Source organism: Lepisosteus oculatus, chromosome 22 (assembly GCF_040954835.1).
Source record: "Lepisosteus oculatus isolate fLepOcu1 chromosome 22, fLepOcu1.hap2, whole genome shotgun sequence".
Classification (NCBI taxonomy): domain Eukaryota; kingdom Metazoa; phylum Chordata; class Actinopteri; order Semionotiformes; family Lepisosteidae; genus Lepisosteus; species Lepisosteus oculatus.
In genome coordinates, this window is record NC_090717.1 from 14,427,199 (window position 1) to 14,454,181 (window position 26,983).

General features: G+C 46.7%; 1 protein-coding gene and 1 long non-coding RNA gene across 7 annotated transcripts in view; one reads left to right on the top strand and one right to left on the bottom strand.

The window, feature by feature from the left end:
• smtnb (smoothelin b) overlaps nt 1-26,983 on the top strand; it is an 83,931-nt gene that overhangs the window by 20,720 nt on the left and 36,228 nt on the right. For 5 of the 6 annotated variants that reach the window (XM_069182008.1, XM_069182011.1, XM_069182009.1 and 2 more), the window contains exons 2-8: nt 1,200-1,360; nt 4,871-4,964; nt 5,316-5,394; nt 6,201-6,298; nt 17,311-17,410; nt 23,198-24,387; nt 26,430-26,484. In XM_069182008.1, the coding sequence (XP_069038109.1) occupies nt 1,200-1,360; nt 4,871-4,964; nt 5,316-5,394; nt 6,201-6,298; nt 17,311-17,410; nt 23,198-24,387; nt 26,430-26,484 (1,777 nt within the window). Of the gene's footprint in view, nt 1-1,199; nt 1,361-4,870; nt 4,965-5,315; nt 5,395-6,200; nt 6,299-11,361; nt 11,444-17,310; nt 17,411-23,197; nt 24,388-26,429; nt 26,485-26,983 lie in introns of those variants that run through there. The other variant, XM_015366095.2, reaches the window with a different exon arrangement.
• LOC107079768 (uncharacterized) lies at nt 6,293-21,289 on the bottom strand. The gene is made up of 3 exons (XR_001480679.2): nt 20,369-21,289; nt 19,597-19,737; nt 6,293-10,697 (listed from the first exon to the last, which is right to left on the bottom strand). It is a non-coding gene; the product is annotated as an uncharacterized lncRNA (long non-coding RNA).

The window sequence follows — 26,983 nt, forward strand, 5'->3', positions numbered from 1 at the left end:
AGGTACTGACCAGGCTCACACCTGCTGAGCTTCAGTGGGTTGCCAGTTGTGAGTTGCAGGGTGATATGGCTGCTGGCATACAGGAGCAAACCTGTACAGGAGCAAACCTGAGATTTGCATGCACAAACCCGTTTCCGTTAAATGTGGAACCTTTATGTTGTAAGGTCAACCCCAGCACACTTCTCCAGCACAGGTCTAGTGTGGCTTTTCCTGTAAAGAGACTGAGAGCTTCCCTGTCTTCAGTACCATGAACAGCCGTCTGGTCACCTCACAGAAATATGGGGGAGGTTCTGCTGTCACGTATTGCAGCTACCAGTTGCCGGATTATAAACGTGCCTTAGTGAGCGAATCAAAGTTATCAAAGCCTTAAACGAAGTACAGAAAAAGGCTATCTCTGGATAAGATGATAATCAAATCATATTTCCGAATGAGAGCAGGATATTGAGGTACATGTGCTATAGAGGCAAATAGTGAGGTTTTTCAGAAACTCCCCAAGAAAACGGAGCCCTGCTTTCAGTGTTCCTCCAATGACTTGTCCCGACGCAGATCGACGCACCGTCTCTCATGTGGCTGCAGGCTGCCCTGACTGGCCCCTGCAGTGCAGCGCTAAATCGCACAGACTCCCATGGCCTGTAGCTGAAAGAGATCTGCTGTGTTACAGCACCGTACCTCCAGTCACAGGGAGAACGAAATAGTCCTCCTGGCCAGCAGCTTGCACATCTGTGAAAAATAAGAAAATCGAATATGTCTGCCACGTAATCGGTATTAGTCTGATTACAGTAGGAGGGGGATGAGAGGAAGGGTCAAGACCACGGTCACAGTAGACACCCCAGCGGTTCAGATTGTTTTGCGCAAAGGCTGCTCTACAGCTGTCATTGGAATATTGCAGGCAGTGGGAGAGGAGAAAAACGCTCTGCCACACGGTGTAGGCGTTTGTCACATGGAGTGTGTTTAGGGAGGAGAAGTTTCCTGTTTGGCTCTGGAGACGACCATGAATCTTTATCTGCTCTGACTGGTTTTCACGTTCACCTGCCATCTCATTTGTGATCGCCCTCTGTGCACCAGTATCCGTGTAAAAGGTTCACTTTTCTTGAGCCGCACAGCCGACTATCCTGTAGTGTTCCCGGTTCTGGGCGATTTTCCCTGCGGAAGGATCCCGCTCTCCCAGACTGCTCACCTCGTCCTGCCTGTTTCCTCAGCTGGAGGGCACTTCGGACCTGGAGGAGCGCAGGGTGATCCGCTCCGCCATCCGAGAGCTGCGGCGCCGCGAGATCGAGGAGATGGAGGCCAGCCTGGCCTCGAAGCGTTTCCGAGCAGAGAGAGACCCCGAGCAATCGGAGAACAAGGAGAACCGCCTCAGGTGAGCTTTGCGGCCAGTGCCCAGGTGTGTCTGGGACACATGGGTCTGTTGAGGGGGCTAGTGAGCGACTCTCTTAAAGCTCAGCCTGGCTGGGTCATCCTCCAGTGGAAGGGGAGTGATCACAGCCGGCAGTGGGAGGGTGCTGTCCTTTCACAGTCTGTGTCCATTGTCCACAGTGTGACCGTGTGGGACATGGCAGTTGGAGAACAGTTGAGTCAAATCTCAAATGGCAAATAAAGGATAAAAACGGCTTAGCAAATGAGCAAAGTGCAGTAAATGCGTTCTGTGTGTGGTAGGAAAGTTCATGGGGTTCAAGACTTGCAAGACAAACAAGCAGTGACCTGTATAGGAATAGGGCCACATTGAAGGGCAGTGTGAGGGTGTTAATCATCATAGCCTGCTCTCGCAGGACAGAGCTGTTTGCAGTGCAGTCACAAATGTAATTCCTGAGACATTTCCTTACTTTTGATATAGAAGGAATGTTTTATGTTTTTTAGCTGCTCATGCATGATACTTTTACAATCTGCTTATGAGCACACATTTTCTGTTAGATGCAATATTGTCTTAGTGAAGTAAAAATTAATTCGGTTAAATTTAATGTCTTGTATTCTGTTGGACTACACATGGGTATAGTCTGTCTCTTTCTGGCACGTCTGACTTTCATAGCTCAACAGCCTGGAAAAGTAATTTCTTCCGATGGCTGGGAACGAGCAGCCCTGCTGCGGAGGAACCTCCCCTGATAGTCTGTGTAACTGTAGCTGTAGCTGCACTGCTGTGGCTGGTCCAGGGTGGAGCTGAGCAGACCTTGAGCATTGACCCCACATGCTTGGCTCCAGCTTGGAGCGCAGCAGCTGGACCAGACGGTGTTCAGTAGTTGTGTAGAAGTGTTTTTTCTGAACTAACCTGTTTTGGCTTTGCTCACTAATCTAAAGCAGCACTGGTGCCAGGTTTAATAGATATGTATTTCTGGGAAAGGCACACAGTTTGTGACTAGAGACGTGTAGCTTCCTTTCCTTTGCAACGCGTGTTGTTGAAGTAGAATCTTGGAGATTCGTGTTTTCATGGGCGGCTGGGTTTCAGCTCCAGCATGAAATGCCTGAAACCCAAAATAATCGGACAAATGGCATGACATCCTGTAGGTGATGATTTAGAGGCCCCACTAACCCTCGTGGGTTAAATTGTTTTTGGACAAAAAGTCGTATTTGCCTCTGTGGCGCAGGCTGGTACAGTGGCTGAGGCAGCTGGAAAAGGCTGAGCTCTGTGTTCCTGGCGCCTACAGTTCCTGCCTCAGGGGTGGCACACATTCCTGAGCACTGCCAAGAGGAGACTCCTGGGTGTCTGCTGGAAGAGGGGCTTCTGCAAGGAGTCTGCTTACACGTCCTCGTTCTCTCTGTGTGTCTGCAGAGTTTGTATCTGCAAGCCTCTCTATTGGCTCGTCCAAAACCATTACCGTTGTTTATCTGCTTTGAAGGAAGTGATGAACAAATTTGATTCTGACCCATTATTGTTTCAGTCATTACACAGTAGAAACATGTGGATGACCTGTGTCGACAGTAAGAGTGGTGTTAGTACAAGCTTTTAAAACTCTGCGTTAGCTTTAAGTTAACACATTTGGAGCCGTGGTAGAGAAATAACACTAAACATTGAACTCTGCACAGATACTCTTGTAAGGAGTCCTGCGTACATTTGTCGATTTGAAGCTACATGGAGTTACAGAATTAATTTAATGTGAACATGAGAACACAAGAATGATTACAAATGACTGGATTTGGCCCGTCTAGCTTATTTAGTAGTTGGTAGCCAATTGATCTAAGGATCTCTCTTAATTGGTTTCTGAAAGAGCCCCGAGTGTCTTCACAACCCTTTGCGTGAAGAAGTGCCTCTTGCTCTCGGACTTCAATAAGCCTCCTCGTATTGTCCGCCTGTGTCCTCCGGCTGGTGTTTGGCAGGTCCACAGGGGTGACTGCTGGTCTGAGGGCTGTGAGTTCTCGCGCGGCCGTGTGCTCGATCTGGCCGGCTGCGTGGCAGGCCTCGGTGTGCCGCAGGAATGTCGGATATTCCCATCAATACTCCACGCGCTGGAACCCCAGAGAGTAATCCTGCCAAGTAGTACTTCACGTCACTATAAGTGCCTGTCTGAGGCTCAGATTTTCCATGCTTTTTGTGGAAAACTTTTTTTAAAAAAAAAAAACTATTTTTCTTCAAAGCTCTTTTTTTCCAGCCAAGAAAAGCCATCTGGCGGCTTGGGTTACTGCTGTCAGCTAGTCACATGCCCTGGTGCTTCAGTAGCCCAGAGAGGGGCCTTTCTGTGCACATCTGTGTCTCTCCAGCTCTGTGTAGTGTTGACTCTTCTCATCCCTTCACGTATTACATCAGCTTTAGATTGCAGAAAGGCTACAAGAAGCTCTTTTTACTTGGTTGTTTTAAAGGTTTTTGGTTCTCAAAACAACTGTAATGTTGTTTTAGAAGTCCCGTGCAAATCAATGCCAGAGCTTTGTTGGAAATTCGGTTCTGTCTGATCTCGCTGTGAAGGCTCGCTCACTTACAACACAAGGACCAGGGTGTTGACAGTGAAAGCCAGCTCTGGATTTCATCTCTACCTTAAGTTTTGGTTTTGAAATTTGTTGAAACCGGATGGGGGGTCTCAGTCCGTGGTTTAAGAGAGCCCCAGTGCTGTTATTCTTGTACTGTAGGTCTCCCTCACGTTCCCGATTAGGAACACTTGTTTAAGAAGTTGATCAGTCAAGCAAGTAATGTTTCAGGGAATGTAACACTGGTTCTTGTTGGCTAAATGACACTCTGGGTTTGGAACCAAAGGATCTCTAAATTGCTCAATTGAACACACCACCTGTCTGTTTGGTCCAGCTGATTTAAAGGCTGCCTATAGAACCTTCGGGTCTGGGGCTCTCGGGAACTAGAGCTGGTTGATTTAAAGCAATAGGCCTGTCACAGCCTGGCTGTGCTTTACAGAGGCAATGAAAGTGGTTGGATTGTGGGCTGGAGGCCTGTAAATAACGGGTTTCAGTCAAGTTGATCACCGCAGCCTGATCTTCACCTTGCACATGCATGACGGTGGAGCTCCCCTGTTGGGCTGCCAGGGACTGTGGACAGCCAGGTGATGTCGTGGATCATTGCTCCTTGTTCTCTTGCACTTGAATGCGTCCACACAGTCCCAGGGTTGCTTGGCTTGCTCTACAGCTCTTAGCTAGGCACCAGAAGCCACAGTCTCAGAAGTTGAATAATCTGGATTAGAATTTGTGACTCACTTGGTTCTGGTCTGCAAGCATTTAGATGACCAGTAATAACTGTCCTTTACGACATATTTCCTGCACAGCGCTCCCTGTTCATGTGCACCTGGTGTCCTGAGTGCAAGACCCTGCGATTCAGAAAAATGTGAAGTTTTCAAACTGATCTGAAAAGTCAGTCTAATTCCACACCCCTGGTGCTGAGAGCATGTCTTGTCTTGTAGCACTCTGAACCCAGCCCTGTCTTCCTGTCTCTCTGCGCAAGGTCTCAGCAGGTGCTGTGTGATCAGAGCCATCACCTGGAGCTGCTGTCCAGCAAGCTGCAGGCCATCCAGGACATCGACGAGCTGACCACCCTGGTGAGCAACGATGGTCTCGTCTCGCCCCCCGTTAACACAGCTGCACAGTGCTCCTCAGATCTTCAAACTAATAACTTACTGAAAGGATGTGAAAGAAAGGGACTCGTTTGGTAAAGACGTTATGCTGAAGGAAGGCTTTGTACTGTGCACTTGTCTCCCTTAAAGATATCTCCATTAGATATCCTTAAAGTAGGTTATCTTTATCTTCATTTAAGTATTTGATAATAGCACCTTCTATTTTATGTGTGAAGAGTAGGTTTTCTTACTGTATTGTTAAGTAGCCGTTATCCAAGCAGTTTAATCAAGTGATGTTATTAAGGTGAACATAGTTAACCATCTGTCTTGGCGCAGCTGCATGGAGCCAGTGAGTACGAGGAGAGGAAGCTAATCAGAGCTGCCATCCGCAAACTGAGGGTGCAGGAACTAGAAGGTAAGTCCTTCAGTCGGTTTCTAACTGTTCCTCACTGAGCCCACCGAGCCCACTCAATCCGTGGAGCTCTGGACTGTGGGCACTTGGGTCGCACAGCTGAGCCTGGCTCCCCAGAGCCCCAGCCCAGCAGGCTCGTAGGAAAAACCTTCAGCCCACAAGAACCAGTGGCCCCATAACTGAAGCATCACTAGCTTAATTGATTAAGTTGCTTAAACAAGTGTAGCTTACTGTTAAATAACAGGCAACCTGTAAGACTACAAAGACTAACTGGACCTTTGGCTCCTCAAGACTAGGGCTTGGGCCTAAAACTGTACCAGGCCATCCTAGACATCGTTTAAACAGTCATTTGCTTTTGACTCCTTTAAACTGCAGATAATCTCAGGGACTGTGGCTACACTCTGTCTTCCAATCAGTAAAATACACCCAGAAAGGGGAAGACAGTGTCATTCTTTCAGTTTTGTTTGTGTGCTTTGCTTCAGTCGATTGAGGAGTCTCCTCTGATTCCCAGTTCTGCCGCTGAGCTGTGGCTGCAGTCGTGTCTTGGGGGTGATCAGTTGGGGAGTGTGGATTCCTGGCTGAGGGGGTGTGTGGGTGCAGCTCCACCACTGAGCTTCGGAAACCTGCGAGACGCTTTTCTTCCGTTCACATCCACCCTGCTCCTGCTCCTGCTCCTCTCGGGAGCTGGCTGTTTTGGTGCCAGGGCCATAGCCAGACACGCTGGGATGAAGAGCAAGGGTGCGAGTCGGGGGGGAAGGAACAAGGTAACTTGAGGAGAAAAGGGCTCACTCTTTCCCTCTGTGTTACAGGTGCGGTGCAGCAGGCCCAGAGGGGAGGCCACAGGTTCGAATCAGACTCCTCCCTGCAGAGTAGAGCTGTGGAACCTCCTGCCAACCATAGGACAGCTGTGAGTCTGGGGTGAAAGGATTCCAGTCTTTGCACTTTTATTACATCTTGATATGTATATCTTCTGGGGGCTCTTCTTGTGCCATGCAGCATCCCTGAGGCCAAGAACTGTGAGGGGGAGGAGAGTTCTTTATGGCACCCCCCTGTGGTGAAAAGCAGCCCCTGTGCTCTGTTCTCCACTTGATCACGTTCTGGTCATAGAGCTGCTCTCCCGGACGGTGCTGGATTCTGGCTGTGCGTGTGTTCAGTGGCGTTGTGGGTGTTGAGAATTGAGAGGGTTCAGAGCCAGCAGTTCAGTGGCTCAGCTGGTAAAGTCACTTACTTGAGCTCTGCGGTCATGTCCAGAGTCCCAGCGCACCTGGGCCACGCCTGGAACACGCCTCTCCTCCAGTTATTGCTGTGTCTCCGGTAGAGGGCTGGGGCGTTAACGCATTACAGACCTGTGGATTGTTGCTCAGACATGGGGAAAAAAAATCAGCGATTCCAAATGGACTTGATACAACCAAACTATGGTGGGGGGGAGGGAAACTTTTGTGTTAAAACACTGCTATTTTAAAAACAAGCTTTAAGTCCAATGGAAAATAAAGTGAAGCGTGATTTTATTTACTGAGTATTTAGGGGATTTGGGGAAAACTGAAACCCTTATTAGCGAGTTTCCATTCCTTGATGTCTTCATTGATTGCTCAATCTATACATTCCTGTACCGTTGACGGGTAAGCAGGGAGCGGCGTCTTGACAACTTGACCATTACAAGGTCACTCCTGTTTGAACTGGGCTTGATTATCAGTGTTAATGTGTGCTGCTGGAGAAGGAACTGAACCTCTGTTTAAACTGAGAGAATGTGAAGGGAGTCCACCACAGTAGCACATGTTGGGGTGAAAACACCTCATGGAGACAGTGCTGCAAGAAAGTGACCCCGGTTGTGAGCATTAGATTTGCTCTCCTCCTTTCCCAGCAGTGGTAACCCAAACAATATGAGGATCTAAAATTCAAGGGAAGGTGTCCAACCTTGCAATTAACACTTTCCCTGTTTTTGTGGTATTTATGTAAGATTTCAGTAAGGTTCTGCCTCCAGGCCAGACTGCAATGAGCTCAGTCGCCTGGTTTCTGGCTGAATCTGCCAGGATCTGCTCCTGGGATCAGGCTTACTGAAAACGTGTCCTTATTCTCCTGCCACTGTGCCTGATCTTTATGATTCCATCCACGTGGCTGCTGTGGTTTCATTGTGTACAGTAGCTAATAATACAAAGAGGCCTTTGGATATGACAAGCTGTGATGCAACTTATTGTCACCATCTGCTGCTCCTTCACTGTTTAACAAGTAACAGGCCGCAGTAATGCCCGGCTTGCTCCTGCAATACATCTGTTTGGTGATGTGGTCTTATTAGGCATTTATTTTAGAATGTGCTGCTCATCATGGTAGACAGTTTATTCTTAAATGCATCTAGTTAAAGTTCAGGCTGCTGTCCTTGGGGTGGGCACAGGCGAAGCCCTGTGTTAATTCAGTCTCATCCAGCAGAGCCGGTCTGGATTGGCACATGCTGAAAATGGGGTTGAATTCAGTTGGCAAAGCGAGGAGATCTGCACTTTCTGGGGTAGCTTGGTTTTGGAGCCTACATGTAGTCAGCACACTCTTCTGAGCAGCCACACGAGGGTTAGCAAAGGGCTGTCACTGGTTATTCTCTTGCCAAGTGAAACAAGGGAATAGAATTTCCTGTGATCGGAGTAAGTGGAAATGAACAGTAATTTCATTTATCCATATAACTGAGGAGCTTACTTGGCAATAATACAGTTCACAGAAAGTGTAATGTAAAAGTTTTTTTGGTATCAGCTTGTACTGCATTTAAAAAGCTACATTTTCTAATGGTGTGTAAGACTGCAGGAAAAAACGTTGTGTTGGGAGTGATTGATGTTGTCTTGTATAGACAAAAATGAGCAGTGTTTGGAACCTCTCTGGGCTGCACTCAGCTGTTCGAAGCTCAGGGCCCAGAAGATGTTTATTCTTCACTCGTAAACCACAGTGAACTGTGAGCTTTTCCAGGGGAGTAGATTTGATGACCGTAAATAGGATCTAGCTGGTCATTACTGTCATGTCTGTTATTTAAATGTTGTTTATGTAAAAGAAACCCAGATAGTGGTCTGTTTGTTTCTTAACCATCTGTCAACATGCAGTTGGAGCCACAGGAATTGCCCAATGTGGAAGAAATGTTTGAATCCATCGCCCTCTTGTGGACATGGGCAGTATAACTGCCTCTCACAGGGCAAGGCAAATAGGAGGTGGCGATTTCATCTCATTTATCTCTGATGTTTCCTGCGGGAGCCTTGGGGATAGCTTGTTGCACACTCCCGCAGCTCTTTGTGTAAAGACAAGTCTTCTGAATGCATTGTTTCATTCATAAGAAAGTTATGATTGCAGAGGCCTTTAACAATAATGTAGCATTTTTAAATGGGGGGGGAAAAAAAACCTAATGTAAATATAGCTTCCAGGACAGAGACACGACACTAGGAGACTGAGAAACGCAGAACCATGCTGCTCCAGGCTGTGACGTGTCGGGCCCCCCCGCGATGCTGCGTGCTCCCTGTGAACTATCTGCTCAGGGGCCTTCTGTGCAGCTCAGCCATTCCAGGTGCTCGCCTGCTCGGGGGTCTGGGCCTGGGTGCTAGCGGACTGTGACCGGGGTTCCCCAATGGATATCCGCCCCTGAGGGCAGGGTGGGGTGTGTGGGCTGGGGCTCTTGTGGAGACGGCCTCCCAGGTCCCGCAGCTGTGCGGAGTGCTGCCCGCGCAGGGGGCGGCGATGTGTTGCTCAGAGGTGGGCAGGCTGGAGGAGTCCGGTTCCTTTCCTCATTCTCGCCTTGTGTGGCCACGGGGCTCAGAGCTGCAGACAGGCATGTGGGAAACATACAGCTGCAGGTTCCCAAACTGGGCAGGTCTGATAAAAATAATTGGCGATTATGAATTTCTCAAATCCACGCTCGTGTCCTCGGTGTTAACTTGCACGACAAGAGGTGCAGGAGTGGTCCTGAGCCTGCAGTGATGGGGGTCCCAGGGGAACAGGAGGGTGGATATTTTTTGTCCTCTTGCTCTAAGCAGTGCTCTTCTACACCTCTTGTGCCGAGGATAATAATTAATAATAATAATTGCTTACACTTATATAGCCCTTTTCTGGACACTCCACTCAAAGCGCTTTACAGGTAATGGGGATCCCCTCCACCACCAGCAGTGTGCAGCCCCACCTGGATAGAAGGATAGAAGAGGGAGCAGAGGATGAGCACTACAAGGCCCAGTAATGGGAACATGACCTCACCCGTTTGGGAATGGGAGCTGTTGTCATTGATGTGGCATGTGTAGTGCCCTGCTCATTAACACCGAGGTGAACCAGAGATTGTTACAGGACTTAATTGAAGTAACCTGTGCAGCCTGTTCTAGAAACTTGAGATTTGCTGATGGGAGAGTGAGAATGTGTTGAAAGAAGTGTGAAACTCTTCTGTTTTGTACAAGTCCGTAAGGGAGCCGCTTCAGCATGTTGGAACCCTGTCGTTGAGAGACAGGTGGGCAGCCTGCCCATTTGTTCATCAGAGAAGAGGTGCGTCTGCAGGGCTCTGTCTCATTCGAAGGGGTTTTCCTTGTGACACCTGGAGGGATGGTCATAAATCCTGCTAATGATTCACAAACCACACAGCTCTTGCAGTAGTACTACAAGCTGCTGGAGGCAGGTTTCAGGATGGTCTGGTATTGTTTTCCCTGCAGGCTTCTCGCTCTGGAACCAGTGTTATGACATCACTCCTGACCTACAGGGTTACTGTGGGAGAACACGGAGAGCAGCTCATTTGCAGAAAACTGCTACGGCTGAGCCGCTGTAGTAGAGTCTGTAAACATGTGAACCTCTTAATGTCCAGCAGTGAGGTTAATTCCGCCGTTAGCGGTTCTGAACTATCTCAGACCAGTGGGGCATTCCAGGGGTGTGGGTTTGTCACACCCAGCCAGTAGGGGGCATCTGCAGTATCTGTGTAATGTGGTGATTTTGTGGCGAGCAGCTTCCATTCTCCAACAGACACGCAAGTCACGCAGCTCTGGTCATTTTAACTGTGGTGCTGCTGTGTCTCATCGCAGGCGGCAGTGCTTGTGTCCCTCGGGTCAGTGTACAGATGGATTGCTGTTGGAAAGGGAGCACTTCTCAAGTGAACAATAACATTACAGTTACCCAGAATATCCTGGATCCTGTAGGAAGTGGAGAAGCGGAGATCTTAAAGGCTGACCTCCGAAGGAAGAGGAGAAGGGAGGCAAGCAGCAGACTGATCGGGAAAGATAGTGGACATCCGACAGCAGTTGAAAGTTTGAAGTCCGGAAGTGTTGGGATGGGGTCTTGACAAAGGAGGGCGGACTACAGGCTCCTAGCAGCTGTAAGGAGAGAAAAAGTGTTTCATAAACACTGCAATTTAAAAGACGTTTCAGAAAATTCAGATATAAGTGAGTTTCAGTTTCCTACCTTCTGCTCCTGGTTTTCCCTAGTGCTCTTCAAAATGACCAGGTCCCACAAAACCCAGAGAAAAGAGCATTTTCACTGGCTGTAAGGTGAAGATTTTAAAAGCAAGCTTATCTAATTGGTTTTACCAGTATAACTGTGTATTAGAGAAGCTTGGTAACTGTGAAGTGAAAACCTTGGTTTCCATAACAGTTTTTGATGGTCACGTACTGCATGAAGAATGTCTTTAAATCCTCCGACCCATGTTCTCTGAGCTGTCCACCAGGAACTAAGTGTCTTTAAAGGGGGTATTTGTGGAACAATGAGAAGAATATAAAATAGTATTTAGGTTTTTTTTCCCACCTAATATCTCATAGTAGTATTGACAGATTCCTTCTGGAATGTAGTCCAGCAAAGATTTGTTCCTGGTTTTGGTTTACAGAGTAGATAGAGTTTAAAATAAAAGGTTGACTTGAGTTAAACCGAAGTTAAAGCTGCCTGGTTTCCTGTTGTGCTGTCGTGAAGCAGACCGGAGAGGGAGAGGGAGGGCAGAGCCGAGGGGAGGGGCTGGCCCTGTGCATGTGTGAGCGAGCGTGTGAAAGAGTGAGTAATGCGTGTTCTGGCTGAGAGGGAGCTCTTCTGTCTATGAGATCACTGAGCCTATGGGAACAGGCACACTGAGGTGGGTACCCACTTTTCTACTTACTACAGGAATTGCAGGAATACAGTCTTGTATACAGTCCCTTGTCACAGGAGAGAGTCTCTAGACTCACTGGGAGTTAATTTACTGAAACAATGGAGAGCTGGGAGCACTTTAGCAAGCTGGACATACAAGTGTCTAAAGAAAAGCAGTATGTGTGGGGTGATTTTAATTGATGCCCTTCATTTCTCAAAATGTGTGGTACAGGCTTATCAGGCTCAACAATCGAATAGAAATAGTTGTAATGTCTGTTCATCACCCGGATCTCACTTTTTTAATAAGTGATTTTGAAAGCAATAAGCTGTTTGACCAAATATGCCATTTCCATTATTATTCCTGTTGTGAAATTGCTTGAGGTTAAATGAAATATGTGGTTTCCTTTATGTACTGTCTGCTACTTGGCTTTCCTGGGGCTGTTCATTCTTGCAGTGATGTATACTGCTATACTTGGCTCAAACAGAATTGGCTTGTTTTGGTCGTTTTTTTGTGAATAGATTATCTGATAAGCTTTGGAAAAAGCTTTTAACTTCTTCGCAAGTGGACTTATCGAAGTTTGTTCTGAACTGAAACAGCAGGATTGGTTGCAAAATCCTATGTTTTTAAGGTACCACTGAACTATTCCTAAGTTATCTTAAGTTGCTATCTAGCTTCTAGTTTTGTCTTTTTAATTTTTTTTAGCTTTTTTAGTCTTTTGTGATCAGTAAAATCAGTTTTTAGGGAGCCTCTTGCTTTAAGTTCTTTTCCAGAGTCATGCCATATAAAAAAACACAGCTTTCACAGGGAGACGGTATATGTGCAGCTCTTAAACGGACTCTTGCTGTAGCCTGTGCTTGTAATCTAAGGTGATTTAATTTTTAAGTGAATTAATTTAGGCTAAGGCATGGCATGCTACGTTACGTGTTTATGCCTTTCCATTTAGCTCCTCAGTGGTGTGCATGCGACCCTCAATTTCTCAAGCGTTCTAACCCTGTTCCAGTGGTCATAATCAGGTTATAGAAATGGGTGTGCGCAAGTTCATCAACTGTAATTTAAAAAACTTGTTATATATTTTGGACAATTACAGTAACCTTAACAGCTGTAGTAGTTTGGTGCAAATGACAGTTTACTTTTACTCAGTGGTGTGTCTTTAAGTTTGTTATTCTAATTGATATTTCATTGATTTGTCAATTACGGTATGATCTACCCCTGAAACTGAGTGCAGCTTGGATTACCATGTGATGTGCAGGGTTACACCCTGAGCTGCTCTAAAGGTTACTGCTGAGGAGGTTAGAGAGACTTCCGATGAGCTCTACACGTGATGCCAGTGGTGCTGGGCTTCATTTCAGCTCTGACAAGCATGTTGTACGAGTTAAAAACCAGTATTGGATATTGCAGGATTTACCATCTGTAATCCCTTAGCTGTAGGCCCAATAAATGGTAAATTAATGGCGATGAGAGGTAGCAGAGGGATGTGTTGCGTATTCCACCCTGATTAATCCTTATGGCAGGTACCGACAGTGTTCAGTCACAGCTTAGTAAGTGTAATAATAGTTTGAGCAATTCACAGCTCAGCCAGGTCTGCTCTACTGTTTGTCTAGACCTGCTCCCTCTTCTGTGGGACACTTTTCTCCTGTAGTTGATTCCCTCTTATGAGTTGCAGTTTTTTCTGTTACATTTAATACTTTAAAAAGTGTTTTTTCTTTTAAATAGTGTTTCATAAGTAGATATTCACAGTGCTGGATAAGATGATGTGTGTGCTTTATTCTTTCTTCTGACTTTTGCAAGACCAGAATTTGATAAAGCCTTGATCATTGTGCTCACAGTGAAAAGGCAAATCTGTGGAGTCAATTCTGAATGAGGACACAAGTAAATAGCTATAATGCGGATGTGTAGCAGGAGACAGTGGGTTTGGGCAGACTGCAAGGCTTTAGTCACTGTAGTAAATTCAGGGAGAGGGCCAGTTCTGTTCCCAGCTGTGTGTTGGGAACGTGGCTGCCATGATCTTGATGATATTGATCTTGGCTGAATGCCCACATCAGCTCTTGAAAGAAGCCAGGGTATCGGCTTGAACAGCATGGTATGGTACAATGTTTCAAACTGCCACAACGCTTAGAGAAAGACCTCCTGTTTCAAAAACACTGCCATGCAGATTTCCCTTTCCACTGGTCATTCTGAAGAAACCCCCTGAGCTGCTTTTCAAGACTTTGGAGGATTTTAAATACTTCTTTGAGATCCTACCATAATTGTCTTTTCAAGGCTAAAAAGCTCTAGTTCCTTCAGCCTGTCAGTGTGGGGCTTATCTTTAAGACCTGGGATGTACAGTATCTGCAATGTTGTAGTTCTCTAGATGGATTCCAGAGCAGCGTTTTCTATAATGTATTGACCAGCATTGCACACAATTTAGTAAATGAGGACTTACTGGTGAATTATAAAGTTTCAGCATATCACCCCCTGGAATTTAGTTTTAGAACTTTTAGCCATGCATCTGAATATTTAGTTAAAAGTGTAGAATTTAAATTAAGTTATGCATTTCAGTGGCATCAGTTTTGTGTATCTGGGCACATAGATTGCGAGCACGGATCTCGTTGTTCAAAACACCATGAGTACAGAAGGCGGTTAATTAACATGGTTAATTAACCCTCGAGACTCCACTGGTAATTTTCCTGGTGTTGCCCATTTGGTTCAAATTAAGAATGGGGGGGAAAAACAGTCTTAATTGTCAGACCAATGAGACAAAACATTCCCTTATGTATTACAAGAGAAGGTTCTGTCTGCTTTGATACATAGTCCACCAGCATGAATATATCTCTGATAGATCTTTTTATTTAACAAAAATGAAATCTAGAGCTTTGATAAAAACAACATCACTTGTGTTCTACTTTAAACTTTATCAGTACCTTAAAGCCATATCAGATGGCTCCTATCCAACAGGAACTCGCTTTAATCCCATCAGAGGGCTCTGGGAGGGAGATTCGCTGTGTTTTGCTGCAGGACTGCCTGTATGGGAGTCTGCAGATAAGGCGCTACTGAGGGGAGTGGGAGACAGGAATTGAAAGAATGCATGGCTTCTGATTGCTGTTATCTGCTCATCTTTGATTTAATCAGCACAGCTGGCCACTAGTTATTTAGTGTTCTGTTGAGTTTGGAAGATTAAAGAAGCTGGGAACTTGTTGACTGTGCATTTGGTGAGTGACCTGGCTGTACCTGTCAAAAAGTGACCTACTGACCACACCCCTTAAAAGGAAGGAGATACAAAAAAGGACCCATCTGAGAGAAGAAATCGTTTTTAGATTGTATGGCCTTTAGGCTGTCAGCCCATAAGTGCTGGATACTTCCTGCTCTGGTTATTTTTTGTAAATTTGCACAGAAAATGTAAGTGATCGGTGGTATTTGTACAAAACCATGACATTTTTTCAACTTTAAATTGCTCTTCAATGGAAAGCTGGCTACCCAGCCTGCCCTTCGTGGATGACCAAGACAAACTGCATCAGTAAATGAGAGACTGAAAGACAGTACGTCTTTTGCTTACTGTTCTTGCTTTAGCAACACTAAGTCATCTGTAATGCCAGTTAAGCTCTCAGTTAATTTTTTTTCTTCTTTTAAGCTCTTTTGAGTTTTAATCTGCCTGCTGCCCGTCAGTGCGCGGATGTGGCGCAGATTGAGTGATGCCGTGAAGGCGTCAGCGTGTGACGTGTGCACTGACTGTGCTGGCTGCAGGGGTGAAGTGTGACGTCCAGACAGCTCCTCGGTGTGATGAGTTACAGGAGTCTGGAGCTTCGGAGAGAGGCTGGCGAGGAGCCAGTTCCTGAGGAAGTTGGAGTATGAGTCAGCCCTGCTGGGGTGCTATCCCATGGTCCTCTGTGGGCGGGACAGTGTTTGAAGGCTCAGCCACTGACCCTCTCCATATGGGACTGTCTGTCGCCCCAAACACTGGGGCGTTCCTGTTTGTTTAGCAGTTCTGTTCACGCACAGGAGACCAAACAGCTGTAATTATGCCTCACGCTGTGGGAAGACTGCCTGGGGCAGAACAGTCAATAGACCAGCTCTCCAAACTGACGTGAGAGACGTTTAAATCATTTGAGGGTTTCTTATCTCTTGTGCCGCAGGAGTAAGAGAACGGTGAAGTGTGTGACCTTGTCACCAGCTCTCTTGCAGACTTGAGGTGTGATCTGTACGTGAATCAGCACTCGGCTTTCTTTCAGTCACTAGGAGGTTGTTCTCACGGCATCAATCACCATTGTTTTCGGAATCCACGTTCTTTTGAAAGAGTGAGATTACCTCATGGGGTCTTTCCTGCACACCACAGGGGTCTGTCAGCTGTCTGTGCAGCATGCACATTGACAAGAGCTGCTGCTTGACTTGAGTTTTGACCATCTGCAATGCTGTACCACACGCTCTGTAAATTGCAAGTGTCTGGTCGTTGATTTAATAGAGAGAAAGAGGTAGAAAGTGGTTCCCTGTTGGCATCTTTCTGGATGTGGGAGGGGAATCTGATGACTGCATGCTGCAGGTCCTCTGTGATTCCTTCAGCCGTCTCCCAGTACAATTTCCATTCTGTTTGCCTGCCAGCTTTGCTGTCTGCCCTTGAACAGGCTCTGGCTGATTCTGACGTGCCTTAAATAAATGAGGATTCTGGAGGGGTAGGTCACATACTGTATGGCCATCTTTCTTCCACTTAGGTCTCGGTCTGCTTAAAGAAGGATCTTTAACCACTTAATCTTGTGAGGTTTGCAAAGATGCTAAACCTGGTTTAAGTACAGTCCATCTGTGCAACTGATGATCTTGTATAGAATTTAAATGATTTTTCTGTAAGAGGACATTGAATTTTTAAATTAACTAAAAGAACAGCTTGCTTACCTACAAGAAAATTATTTACTCACACGTTCTACTAAACTCTTAAACCTAATAATCTTGTGTTTATGAAAAGATTATGTATACGCAGAATAGTCTTCTACATATTACCTTCGATGCAATTGTTAGATGAGGATATTGTGCAGTTTTTTTATATTGTAAATGTATGGATATGCTATAAGAAAAAATGCTCTATAAGTTCTCAATGTTTTTATTTCACATTTGCAGAAGCTCTAGAATAAAAGGCCTGGGATAGTTGGACAAAGCCACTGTTTGTGTTGATTACACTTCCAATCAGATAAAATACCAGATGCTGTTATGGACAGAGGTCACTGAGGTCACTCTTCTCGTGCATATTGCGCGAGTCCCCACTCTGTTCCCCAAATTCATTCGCCTGTAGAATCGGAAGAACAGGTACAAAAAAGAGGGTGCTGTTCGCCCCATCTAGCTCATATGGTACTGATGGTCATATGGATGTGATCCTCAGATCAATTAGCTAGCGGCCTTTTTTTGAAGGAGCACAGGGTACTGGGGTGGCTGAGTAGCTCGTTCCTTCCTCCTATAGCAGCCCTTCGGTAAGGAGTGTGCTGAACTGCATTGTCATGACAACCCAGGGTACTGACCTGAATCGGTCCGAATGGCGTTTCTCAGGACGGATGGACGTACCTGACTGCCCATCAGCCAGGCTGGGGGTTTCTTTTTTAAGTGGATGAGTCCGCAGAACTCGCACTTCAGGCTTCTCTGGGTCTTACTTCATTGTAGAAACCCTGCAAACCATCTGAGTTGCAGTGGAAGATGCTCATACGCTAAGCAAGCGAAGTCTCTTCTTTTTACATACGTTCTTAATTCTTTAAAGGAAAGGGTCTTGTAAAACTGTGAAATTAAGTGTCATTTCCTTCCTTTTCAGTCCAATTAATGATATGCAATACGTCTTTGCGGCATTCTGAACACTTCATGAAAAAGACAGATTGTCGTAGGAGCCAGCCGGTGTTGAGATCTCTTGCTCTTGTTGTTTGCAGGACCCAGAACAGGAAAGCTTGGAGGAGAGGCAGCGAATCAGAGCTCAGATCCGAGAGCTACGCAGTCAGGATACCCAAAACCGAGAGCTGCAGAGAGCAGGTAAGGACCCCTTCTCAGCATTTAGTGCTTTTAACAAGGATTACTTGAAGGGGGAGTCTGCATCTGAGCATTTCTGATCATTTCAGGTCATGCTTCTTTCATTGTAATAAATTAGGCAGCTGATCTAAATCTCAAGCAGCCATATCACTCTGCCGCTCACAACTGGCAACCCACTGGAGCTCAGCAGGTGTGTGCCTGGTCAGTACCTGGATGGGAGACTCCTGGGAAAAACTAAGGTTGCTACTAGAAGAGGTGTTAGTGGGGCCAGCAGGGGGTGCTCACCCTGTGGTCCATGTGGGTCCTAATGCCCCAGTATAGTGGCGGGGACACTATATTGTAAACAGGTGCCGTCCTTCGGATGAGACGTAAAACCGAGGTCCTGACTCTCTGTGGTCATTAAAAATCCCAGGCCGTTTCTCGAAAAGAGTAGGGGTGTAACCCCGGTGTTCTGCCCAAATTTCCCATTGGCCTTTACCAATCATGGTCTAATAATCCCCATCTCTGAACTGTCTTCAACACTCTGCTCTCCTCCCCACTGAGAGCTGGTGTGGGGAGCGCTCTGGCACACTCTGGCTGCCGTCGCATCATCCAGGTGGGGCTGCACACTGGTGGTGGTGGAGGGGAGATCCCATTACCTGTAAAGCGCTGTGAGTGGAGTGTCCAGAAAAGCGCTATATAACTGTAAGCAATTATTATTATTATTTTATTATTACCTTTCTCAGAAGGAAAACTGTCCAACAGCAGTTTGAGAAGGTGCATTCGCTTCAATATTCATGTTCACGTCATTGGGTTGGACTGATGGGTTTGACTTTTATTTGTTTGGGATATTTCAATCATAACACCACCAGCTCTGGGTCTTTACTTACTGCAGTGTGGGCAGGACATCTCGTCATTCTGTTGGGCAGTAAGTCCGCACCCAGATCTGGGCGTGAGCTTGTGACGTTCAGTCCAGAGGGAAGAGCCCGAGGAGGCCCTGAGACACCTGCTCCAGCCTCATCCCTTCACCCCAGACCTGGCTCGCTCCTGCATGGCTTAAATCCGTTCTCAAAGTGCCATAACTGCATCGGCCCAAATACAGCTTCTGGCGTGACACCCCGGACAGAGTGAGAAGGACAGGACGTGCTCCCCATGGCTTGGGTGACGTTAAGTGTGAGGAGTGAGAAGCACACTGGGCAGTGTGAGGTTCAGTGGGCACAGGATGGCTACCAGGATGCTCTCTTGTATATAGACCTCCAAGCCAACATTGAGAGCTCTTGTGGCAAGACAGACACGATCGCTTTAAAACTGTCCGTTTCTGCCTCGGAAGACTGTCCGAAACAGTCCCAAAGTCCCGAGCATCTTTGACCGCTGCCCTGTCTGGCCCTTCTCTGCCCGTCTCCTGCTGGAGTGGACCGTTTTACTCACATGGTTAGTCCTTGCTTACGTTCGACTCGTTTTCCACTCCAAACCCGGGGGGAGATGGGTTTGAATTGGCACTTAACTGCTCCTTTATTCATGTGCCACAAGACTGCAGAGTGTCTGCGTGTACGTGTTGCATACACGTCAAAACTGTTTTAAGATATTTTAAGGCAACAAGTGAATCTGAAGTGCTTCTGATGGGCCGATTGTGCACTGATCTATGTGACTTGAACAGGGAGACACGTGGGAGTGGTGAAAGACTGGCTCGGCTCGCTGATGAATCAGATTTCCCTTCTGTCGCTGCATTTGTTATTTTTGTTTCTCTTTAGTAGCCTGAATTATTGATGAACTGTTTTTAGTCTCCTGCATGGAAACCCAACAATAGGTAAGCCTGTGCCAGATAAGAAGCCAGGTTTATTTAGCACCAGTTTATTCCCAGATAAACAAACGCCAGCAGCCTTGCTTCTCTGAATTATTCAGACTCCCCGAAGGTGATTTTACAAGCACCTGTGATAAACATTTCTGCCTTAAATGCAGAGCTAATATCTTAGTGTTCACAGTAATTTGTATTTTTTCCTGTTTGTCTAATTATATGCTATCTTTAGTGTTCATTTGCTGCCTCTGCTGAGTTTGTGTTCTATATTTATTGAACATGTTAAAAGCAATTAATTAGTGATGCCAACGCGGTGCAAATCTGTTTGGTTATGTACAGGCTGCTTTGAATGGGCTTGTGTACTGAAGGTACATAAAGTAGTTTATGCACACAGCACTTGCTGCTTTTTGCCTACCGCTTAGTTTCATCGGAGCATCACAAAACCGCTGAGCCAGATGTTTGGATTTGTAGAGGCCAAGTGTCCTTTGGTGAGCAGAAGAGGACAGCGCAGTAGCAGTGCATCCGTTTTCTTCGGCTCTTCCAGCCAGGAAATGACCTGGGGAAAAGTATCAGTGTTAAACCAGCTTGAATTGAAAATGCTTTACAGATTACCCCCATAATACCTTTAATGCAGAGTTATGCTTTTTAATGAAAGTTATTTTTTAAATTTTGTTTAGTGCTAATGTTCTGTGGCTACCGAGCAGTGATGGAGCCGTTTTATACATTTTGTTTTGGTGCATTTAAAGGTTAAAACATTTCTAGCCCTATTGTTTCAATTGTACTTCCCCGGCCATTCAATTCAGTGTGTTCCATTGCACCATGTCATTAATTTGTGCTAAAGCAGTCCATTCTCAGCACACAGTGCTTGAATATTGACCAAAAATACATTATTCTCCTCTCTCCAGCACTTCCACCCTGCAATTTCTGACTGGCGGTTTAACAGGCCCAAATTAAATATTGCTGAATACGGGGAACAGGGAAGCTCTCTTGTCTGTTGCTTCGTGGGACTTGTGGAGAGAGCAGGAGGAGGGGATCTGAAAACCCGCAGGAATCCAGCGAGCGAGCTGGAAAGAGCTGGAGCGGTTTCACTGAACCACAGCGTGGCGCAGGTTATAATTTAGAAAACTACCAGTTAGAAAAATGAGACGTGTGTGTGCAGTTTGAAATGGGCCCGTTGGAGATCTTACACGCGACTGCCTTGAAGTGTAGGCTGTACTCCTGCGTTGGCAGTGCTAGTAATTCATCCCTGTGGTTCGACGCCCAAGTCCTCCGACACCTTTGCAGGTACTTCCTGCTGGGTTTCCACTGTATGGACAGCTGTGCTTGGAAAGTCTGTGGACCTGGGAGTGATCTGTGTGCAGCTGTTGACAACACCATTTCTCCTGCAGCAGAGAAATCAAAAGCAAATTGCAAAACAATTAGGAGGTACTAAGTGTATCTAGTATCTAGTGCATGTTTTGTTTCTTGGCAGAAAGATGCAGAACTAATATTCCATTGTTGGTGCCCTGCAATGCTCTTTTGCCCATTATGCAAATCGATTGCAGTGGAGTTCTCGGGGCCTGATAAGCAAACGTTCCTGTGGTGGCTGAAGTCAGAATCGCCCCTGTGGAACTGCAGGTACCCACCTATAATAAGACCCCAATACAGCTGGCACTCAGGAAGCCCCTTTTTGCAGTTACGTTTGATCAGCAGTGATAGTTATATCTGCTAATACACATTCCAGTCGGAAAAGGTAGATCTCATTTGGAGGTTCATTCATGAGCAGCACGAAACCTCACCTCAGAAGCGCAGATTGAAGCACTGTGCACCTGCGTGAATCTTAACTCCTACCAGGACTGTGGCCAGTGGTCAGCAGGAAGTGAGTGGCCTGCCAAGGGCACTTTTGAATGTATACAAAACAAGTGCTTCTGTGATTTGTGTTAACAATGTTGGTTTCTATCTGTAGCTCTGCAGATGAGGCACAAGACCGATACCTGTGAGCATGCAAATCCCTGCAAAAAGATTTTTCCAGGTTATTGCAGGACAAAATCGTATTGTTACAAAGTATCATACGATATAAAAGAATACTCTATAATAGTATACTATAATATGCTAGCGTAATTCAGTAAAAAAAAAGCTTTTTTTTTTCATAGAAAACTACTACTAGTAGTTAAAGGCTTTGACGTAGTAATACTAAAGTAAACCTGAAAAGATTGCAGCCTCCAAGTACTGTCACCACAGATTTCTTTTTTGTGCTTGTTGGCAGTGAACCCTGTATTTTAGTTTTCCAAGAGCTGTACTAGACAAAGTCTATTCGTTTTGGTGGAAAATTCTGGAGCAGAAGGGTGTGTTTGAGGAGATGGACAAGGCATCTTTCATATTTAGACGAACTCCCTCTTGTAAGGAAGGAGCGGGGCTCCTGGGATCTGACATGACTTTGTTTGTGAAGCGATCTGTGTCGGGTTTCTGTACAGCCACTGCTCTAGTACTGAACTTCTCCCTCTCCCCCGGTCGGGGGGAGTGGGCTGACGGGGAGGGGAGGAAGTGGGCAGTTGTTTGGAATGTGGTTTCCTGAAGAGAGGAATGTCAGGGGTGAGTTAGCTATGGGCGTCTGAGTTGTCTCCCCCCCACTTCACTTCCTGTGCCCGCTTACCACTTCCTGTCCCAGTGTTCACACTGGAAATAGATGCCACATCTGGCCCTGCATTGTCAGTACCTAGTTGTGATTCATTCTGCAGGAAATGTTTGTCCTCTAGAGTTTTTTTTTCTTAGTTGATTTTGGCTCTCATGCTCTTATAGTTGTAGCATGATTATCCAAATACTGTTTGTAGGATAAAAATGGTAGAGTATAGTAAACCCTCTGTTTAACGGATTCTGCTTTAATCGAGGAGGATTTTGTGTGTTAAATCAGAAAATACCAGACTTTTCCTCCATTAATAAAACAGCAGCTAGTCCAGACAACAAACTTTTTTACATCTTTCTTACAACATATCTTTAAACAGTTCTTAAAAACATGAATATCAATAGTGCCTAAAGGGGCAGGCATATTCCTTACGATGGGTGTTGGCTTTTCTTATGCTTTTGCAGACTTTTCAAAGACAATCATTAAAAAAAGAATTAAAATGCTAACAGTATGTTAAAGCTTTAGAAAATGCACAAATAAAATAAGGTAAAAGTAGTGTATTCCTCATAGGTTTTAATTTCAGGAATATCGTTGGTGCTCTATAGTGGGAGAACATTTGCTTATGATTGTTTCGTATGCTTTAGCAAATTTTTTATACAATGTTTTTACTACACCTGAAATAAAGAGCTTGTATTTCATGAGAAAAAGGCCCAGGAACAATTGTCATTAAAGGTTGATTGTAAGTCTTAAAAAGTAAGGCTAAAGATCTGGAAGCTTATGTAAAATGTATACATTTATGTTTCTCGATTTAATGCATTTTGAACTGAAAAAAAAAATCTTATTTTTAATTTAACACATTTGCCATTTGCCTTCCTCTCATTAGTCCGTTAAACAAAGGGTTTACTGTAATAATTGTGCCCTTGGACTTCAATCACCTCAGATCTGGTAGTTGAACTTTTTTTGCGTTTCGTTTTTACGGTGTCTTGCCACCTGAACGTCCCAACAAATTTTTTCCCCGCGTTCAAATCTTTCATGAAGACACATCTAAAAAAACTGTAAGAATTGATCAAATAATTTTGCCATTTACACACTTAACCTAAATACTATTAATTATTTTTTAAACTCATTTCATCTTAATAGACACGTAAATGACCAGATTGGGATTGATTGGTGGGCTGGCTGTTCCCAGTATGACCAGTAACCCCAGCACGTAAGGGATCGAACTGGATGGGCTTGATTGAATGGCCTCCCCTGGTTTGTTGCCTTCCTGGCGGTGTTATTAACATCTCTCCCTCGGTCTCCTCCTGTTCGATAGCCGGCCTTCTTGACTGGTGGTTTCTCAAGGCCGTGAGAAGACCAGCACTTTTCTGGACAACTTCCTACAGTTGTGACAGGGTGTTTTTTCCTCCTACAGGGAAGACGCCCAGAATGGTTTTAATCCTGGATCCTCTCAACAAAGAGGAGCCCTCTGGGCCGGTATCATCGCGGCACCGCCTGGACTCCGGAGCCTCGGAGCAGGGCCTGGGCCTGTCGTCACGGCAACGCCTGGACTCCGGAGCCTCGGAGAAGGGCCTGGGCCTGTCGTCGCGGCAACGCCTGGACTCCGGAGCCTCGGAGAAGGGCCTGGGCCTGTCGTCGCGGCAACGCCTGGACTCCGGAGCCTCGGAGAAGGGCCTGTCGTCACGCCAGCGCCTGGACTCCGGAGCCTCGGAGAAGGGCCTGTCGTCACGCCAGCGCCTGGACTCCGGAGCCTCGGAGAAGGGCCCGGGCCTGTCGTCACGCCAGCGCCTGGACTCCGGATCCTCGGAGAAGGGCCCGGGCCTGTCGTCACGCCAGCGCCTGGACTCCGGATCCTCGGAGAAGGGCCCGGGCCTGTCGTCACGCCAGCGCCTGGACTCCGGAGCCTCGGAGAAGGGCCCGGGCCTGTCGTCACGCCAGCGCCTGGACTCCGGAGCCTCGGAGAAGGGCCCGGGCCTGTCGTCACGCCAGCGCCTGGACTCCGGGGCCTCGGAGAAGGGCCCGGGCCTGTCGTCACGCCAGCGCCTGGACTCCGGGGCCTCGGAGAAGGGCCTGGGCCTGTCGTCACGCCAGCGCCTGGACTCCGGGGCCTCGGAGCAGGGCCTGGGCCTGTCGTCACGCCAGCGCCTGGACTCCGGGGCCTCGGAGCAGGGCCTGGGCCTGTCGTCACGCCAGCGCCTGGACTCCGGGGCCTCGGAGCAGGGCCTGGGCCTGTCGTCACGCCAGCGCCTGGACTCCGGGGCCTCGGAGCAGGGCCTGGGCCTGTCGTCACGCCAGCGGCTGGACTCCGGAGCCTCGGAGCAGGGCCTGGGCCTGTCGTCACGCCAGCGCCTGGACTCCGGGGCCTCGGAGCAGGGCCTGGGCCTGTCGTCACAGGGGACGACCAGCTCCTCGAGCACCGACTCTGAGGTGGAGTGCGAGACCAGGACTGCAGAAGGGGCTGTTGTACAGGACTCCAGCGAAGAGAGTTTGACCACAGACAGAGAGGCAGTGGATGGGAACATCATGTCCAGGAGGGACCCCGGCTCCAGGAATGGCCAGTTAAACGGAGGAGAGAAAGCAAAGGAGAGCAGCAGTGAAAGACTGGTAAGTCTGCAGGCATGTCAACTTTGCAAGACTCTTCCTGTCTGAAAGACAGCGTAGTTCTGTCTCCACAGACGTGCAACATCTCTCAGCCACTGATTACAACAATATAAAACACTTATCTCATTTCTCAAGTTCTCACTTTGAGTTTTGTTTTTTCATCAATTAAAGAGACTTGAAATAGTGACACAGCAACCCTTATATAGACTTCTGGGATTTGAGCTCCAAATGTTCATGGAAGCCTGCTGTAGAACATGCTGCCCGATGTTGTGCAAGAACTCTGAGTTAAAGGACATTTTACATGCATGCTTGCATGTGTGTCCCCTGCACATTTTCTCTCCACAATTGAGTCTGTAAAGAACGTTCGTCTATGCAGTCATCTCACAACAGAAAGGTGAGGGGTTTTGGGTTATGTTTGCAGAGAGAATTAAAGAGGACTACTTTTTTCTTCAGATGTATTTACAGTCTTCTTTGGGACTGATATGCTATTAAAAGCCCTGCTCCAAATGAAGGGAGCAGTCAGGAAGTACTCTTGTAGTGACTACAGCCCTGGAAAGCTTCAGGGTCCTGTCCATCGCATGCATTCTTCAGTCTGAGCACTAGAGGGGGCTCATTTTACTTTTGTCCCTAAATGTCACCAGCAACTCCGGCAAAATAAGTTAGCTGACTCTTAATAAACACCACATCGCCATGGAAACCCCAAAGCATAATACACCTAATCTATGTAATTCATTCGTAGAAATAAATGTGCTGTAGAGGCAAGTGTTTCCATGATGTGTGGAATACACTTGAAAAAAAATGTCAGACAAAGCTGAAGAGCCAGGATTAAAGGAGGATCCTCCACTGTCTTCTTCTGGAACACAGGGGCTGTGGGGTTCTGGCTTAAATCAAGAGGGAGATTAGCTTTTCAAACAAGAAAAAAACCTGATAAACAAAGCAAGAGATGGATGTACACACTTCACCGTGTTTATGGAGTGTTTTCTCACTGGGATTATGGTAACGGACATGAGCGGTTTTATAGTCCACGTTTGGTTCTGTGTGGAACGAATGCCGATATCCCTGAACGCCCCTCACTCCATGACATCACTGTGAAGAGCTGTCTGTGGAGAATGTGTTTACATTTTCAGCACAGGGGGACCTAAAGCCAGAAGGGGAAAAAAAACAGCATTAAAAGAAAAGGATGCATATTTCTCTGTACGTGCACACCGTTTAGAATGACATCACCGTCGGTAATTCCACATGTATGAAGCACACAGGAGCAATATATTGTGCATTGAGTTTTCTAATCTAAACCCAAGCCTTAGTATTCCTATAGTTACAAAACAGAATACGATTCAGATTCAAGAGGTCTTGGTTTTTTCACCTCACATTTTCACATTTTTTTGCATGAATGCGTGAAAAGTGTTGGAACAGAATGTGGCTTTGAACTCCAGCCAAGCCAAACACAGGGCTGCCGCTGTGGCCTGGGGCTCCATCCTTCTTGGGGTGATCTTGGGATCTTCTCTAAATCCTGGTGCTCCCCTAGCCTTGCTCTAGAGTGCTTAATCTTTAAATGATAAGAACTTAATCATAATAATGCAAAAAAACAGCAAAGCATTGCGGTATGAGAGTAACATCGTTCCACAGAGCTCTGCACGGCTCCAGTCAGACTGCAGTCCCTTCACCTTTTTCTTTGGGCTCTACATTTGTTCTTTGCCTCCCTGTCAACAAGAACATCTGGCTTGATCAGTTTTAGAACATTAAGAAATTGGGGGAAAAAACTTAACTTTTGTAGCATCAGAAAAGATCTTCTAACAGAAACTCCGCTTTGAGAAGCGACGAAAGTGCTGAAAATCAGAAACTGCACTGTAATTTAAAACTTTCAATAAGTAACGACAAAGATAAAATGCTACCACAGTTATTTAAAATATTTATATTGGTGGTTTTATGCTTACTTTGTTGTCGTGTGGTTTATAGAGTGACGTGGCAGAGTTTATTAAATGTGCGAGTCGGGGGGAGGCTCAGTGGAGTTGAGCTGAGATGACTCCCGTCTTACCTCTCCACAGCGCCCCGGGAGCTCGGACCCCTCGCCGGCCCTGCGGCGCCCCGCCCAGGACTCGGGTAAGAATCGCTGCGGGCTTGCCTGGCTCCGCGCGCTCGGGCAGTCGAGCGCTGTCCAGTGGGAGCGAGTGGACTGGGTAGTGGTCACTGTCCTGCTGCGGAGGTTTGGGGGCTGTCTCGTCCACCGCGCTGATTGCTTTTTGAGTTATTTCTGTCTCTGCTCGGAGCACAAACGAGACCTTATAGGGGCAGGAGCCTGCGCGCTCGCCCGGTTTTCCGTGAGGATGGATCTACAGACGTCCTCTGTGCTGTCTGCCTTCCTCCATCTCCCAGGAGAGGTTAGAAACACGAGGCGGTCCCTCTGAACCGATGTACATTTTTTGCCTCCTTAAGGCAGAGAAGCCTCTGCACACCTTTTCCCTCCTCCCCTGTGTTCCTCCGTGGGCTGTCCTGAGCTCTCAGGCTCAGTGCTCTCACCCGCCTGTGTGTGAGGAGAGCTCTTCTGCACAGTAACTTAAGCACTGGTTAGGACCATACACGTGTGTGTGTGTGAGGTTAC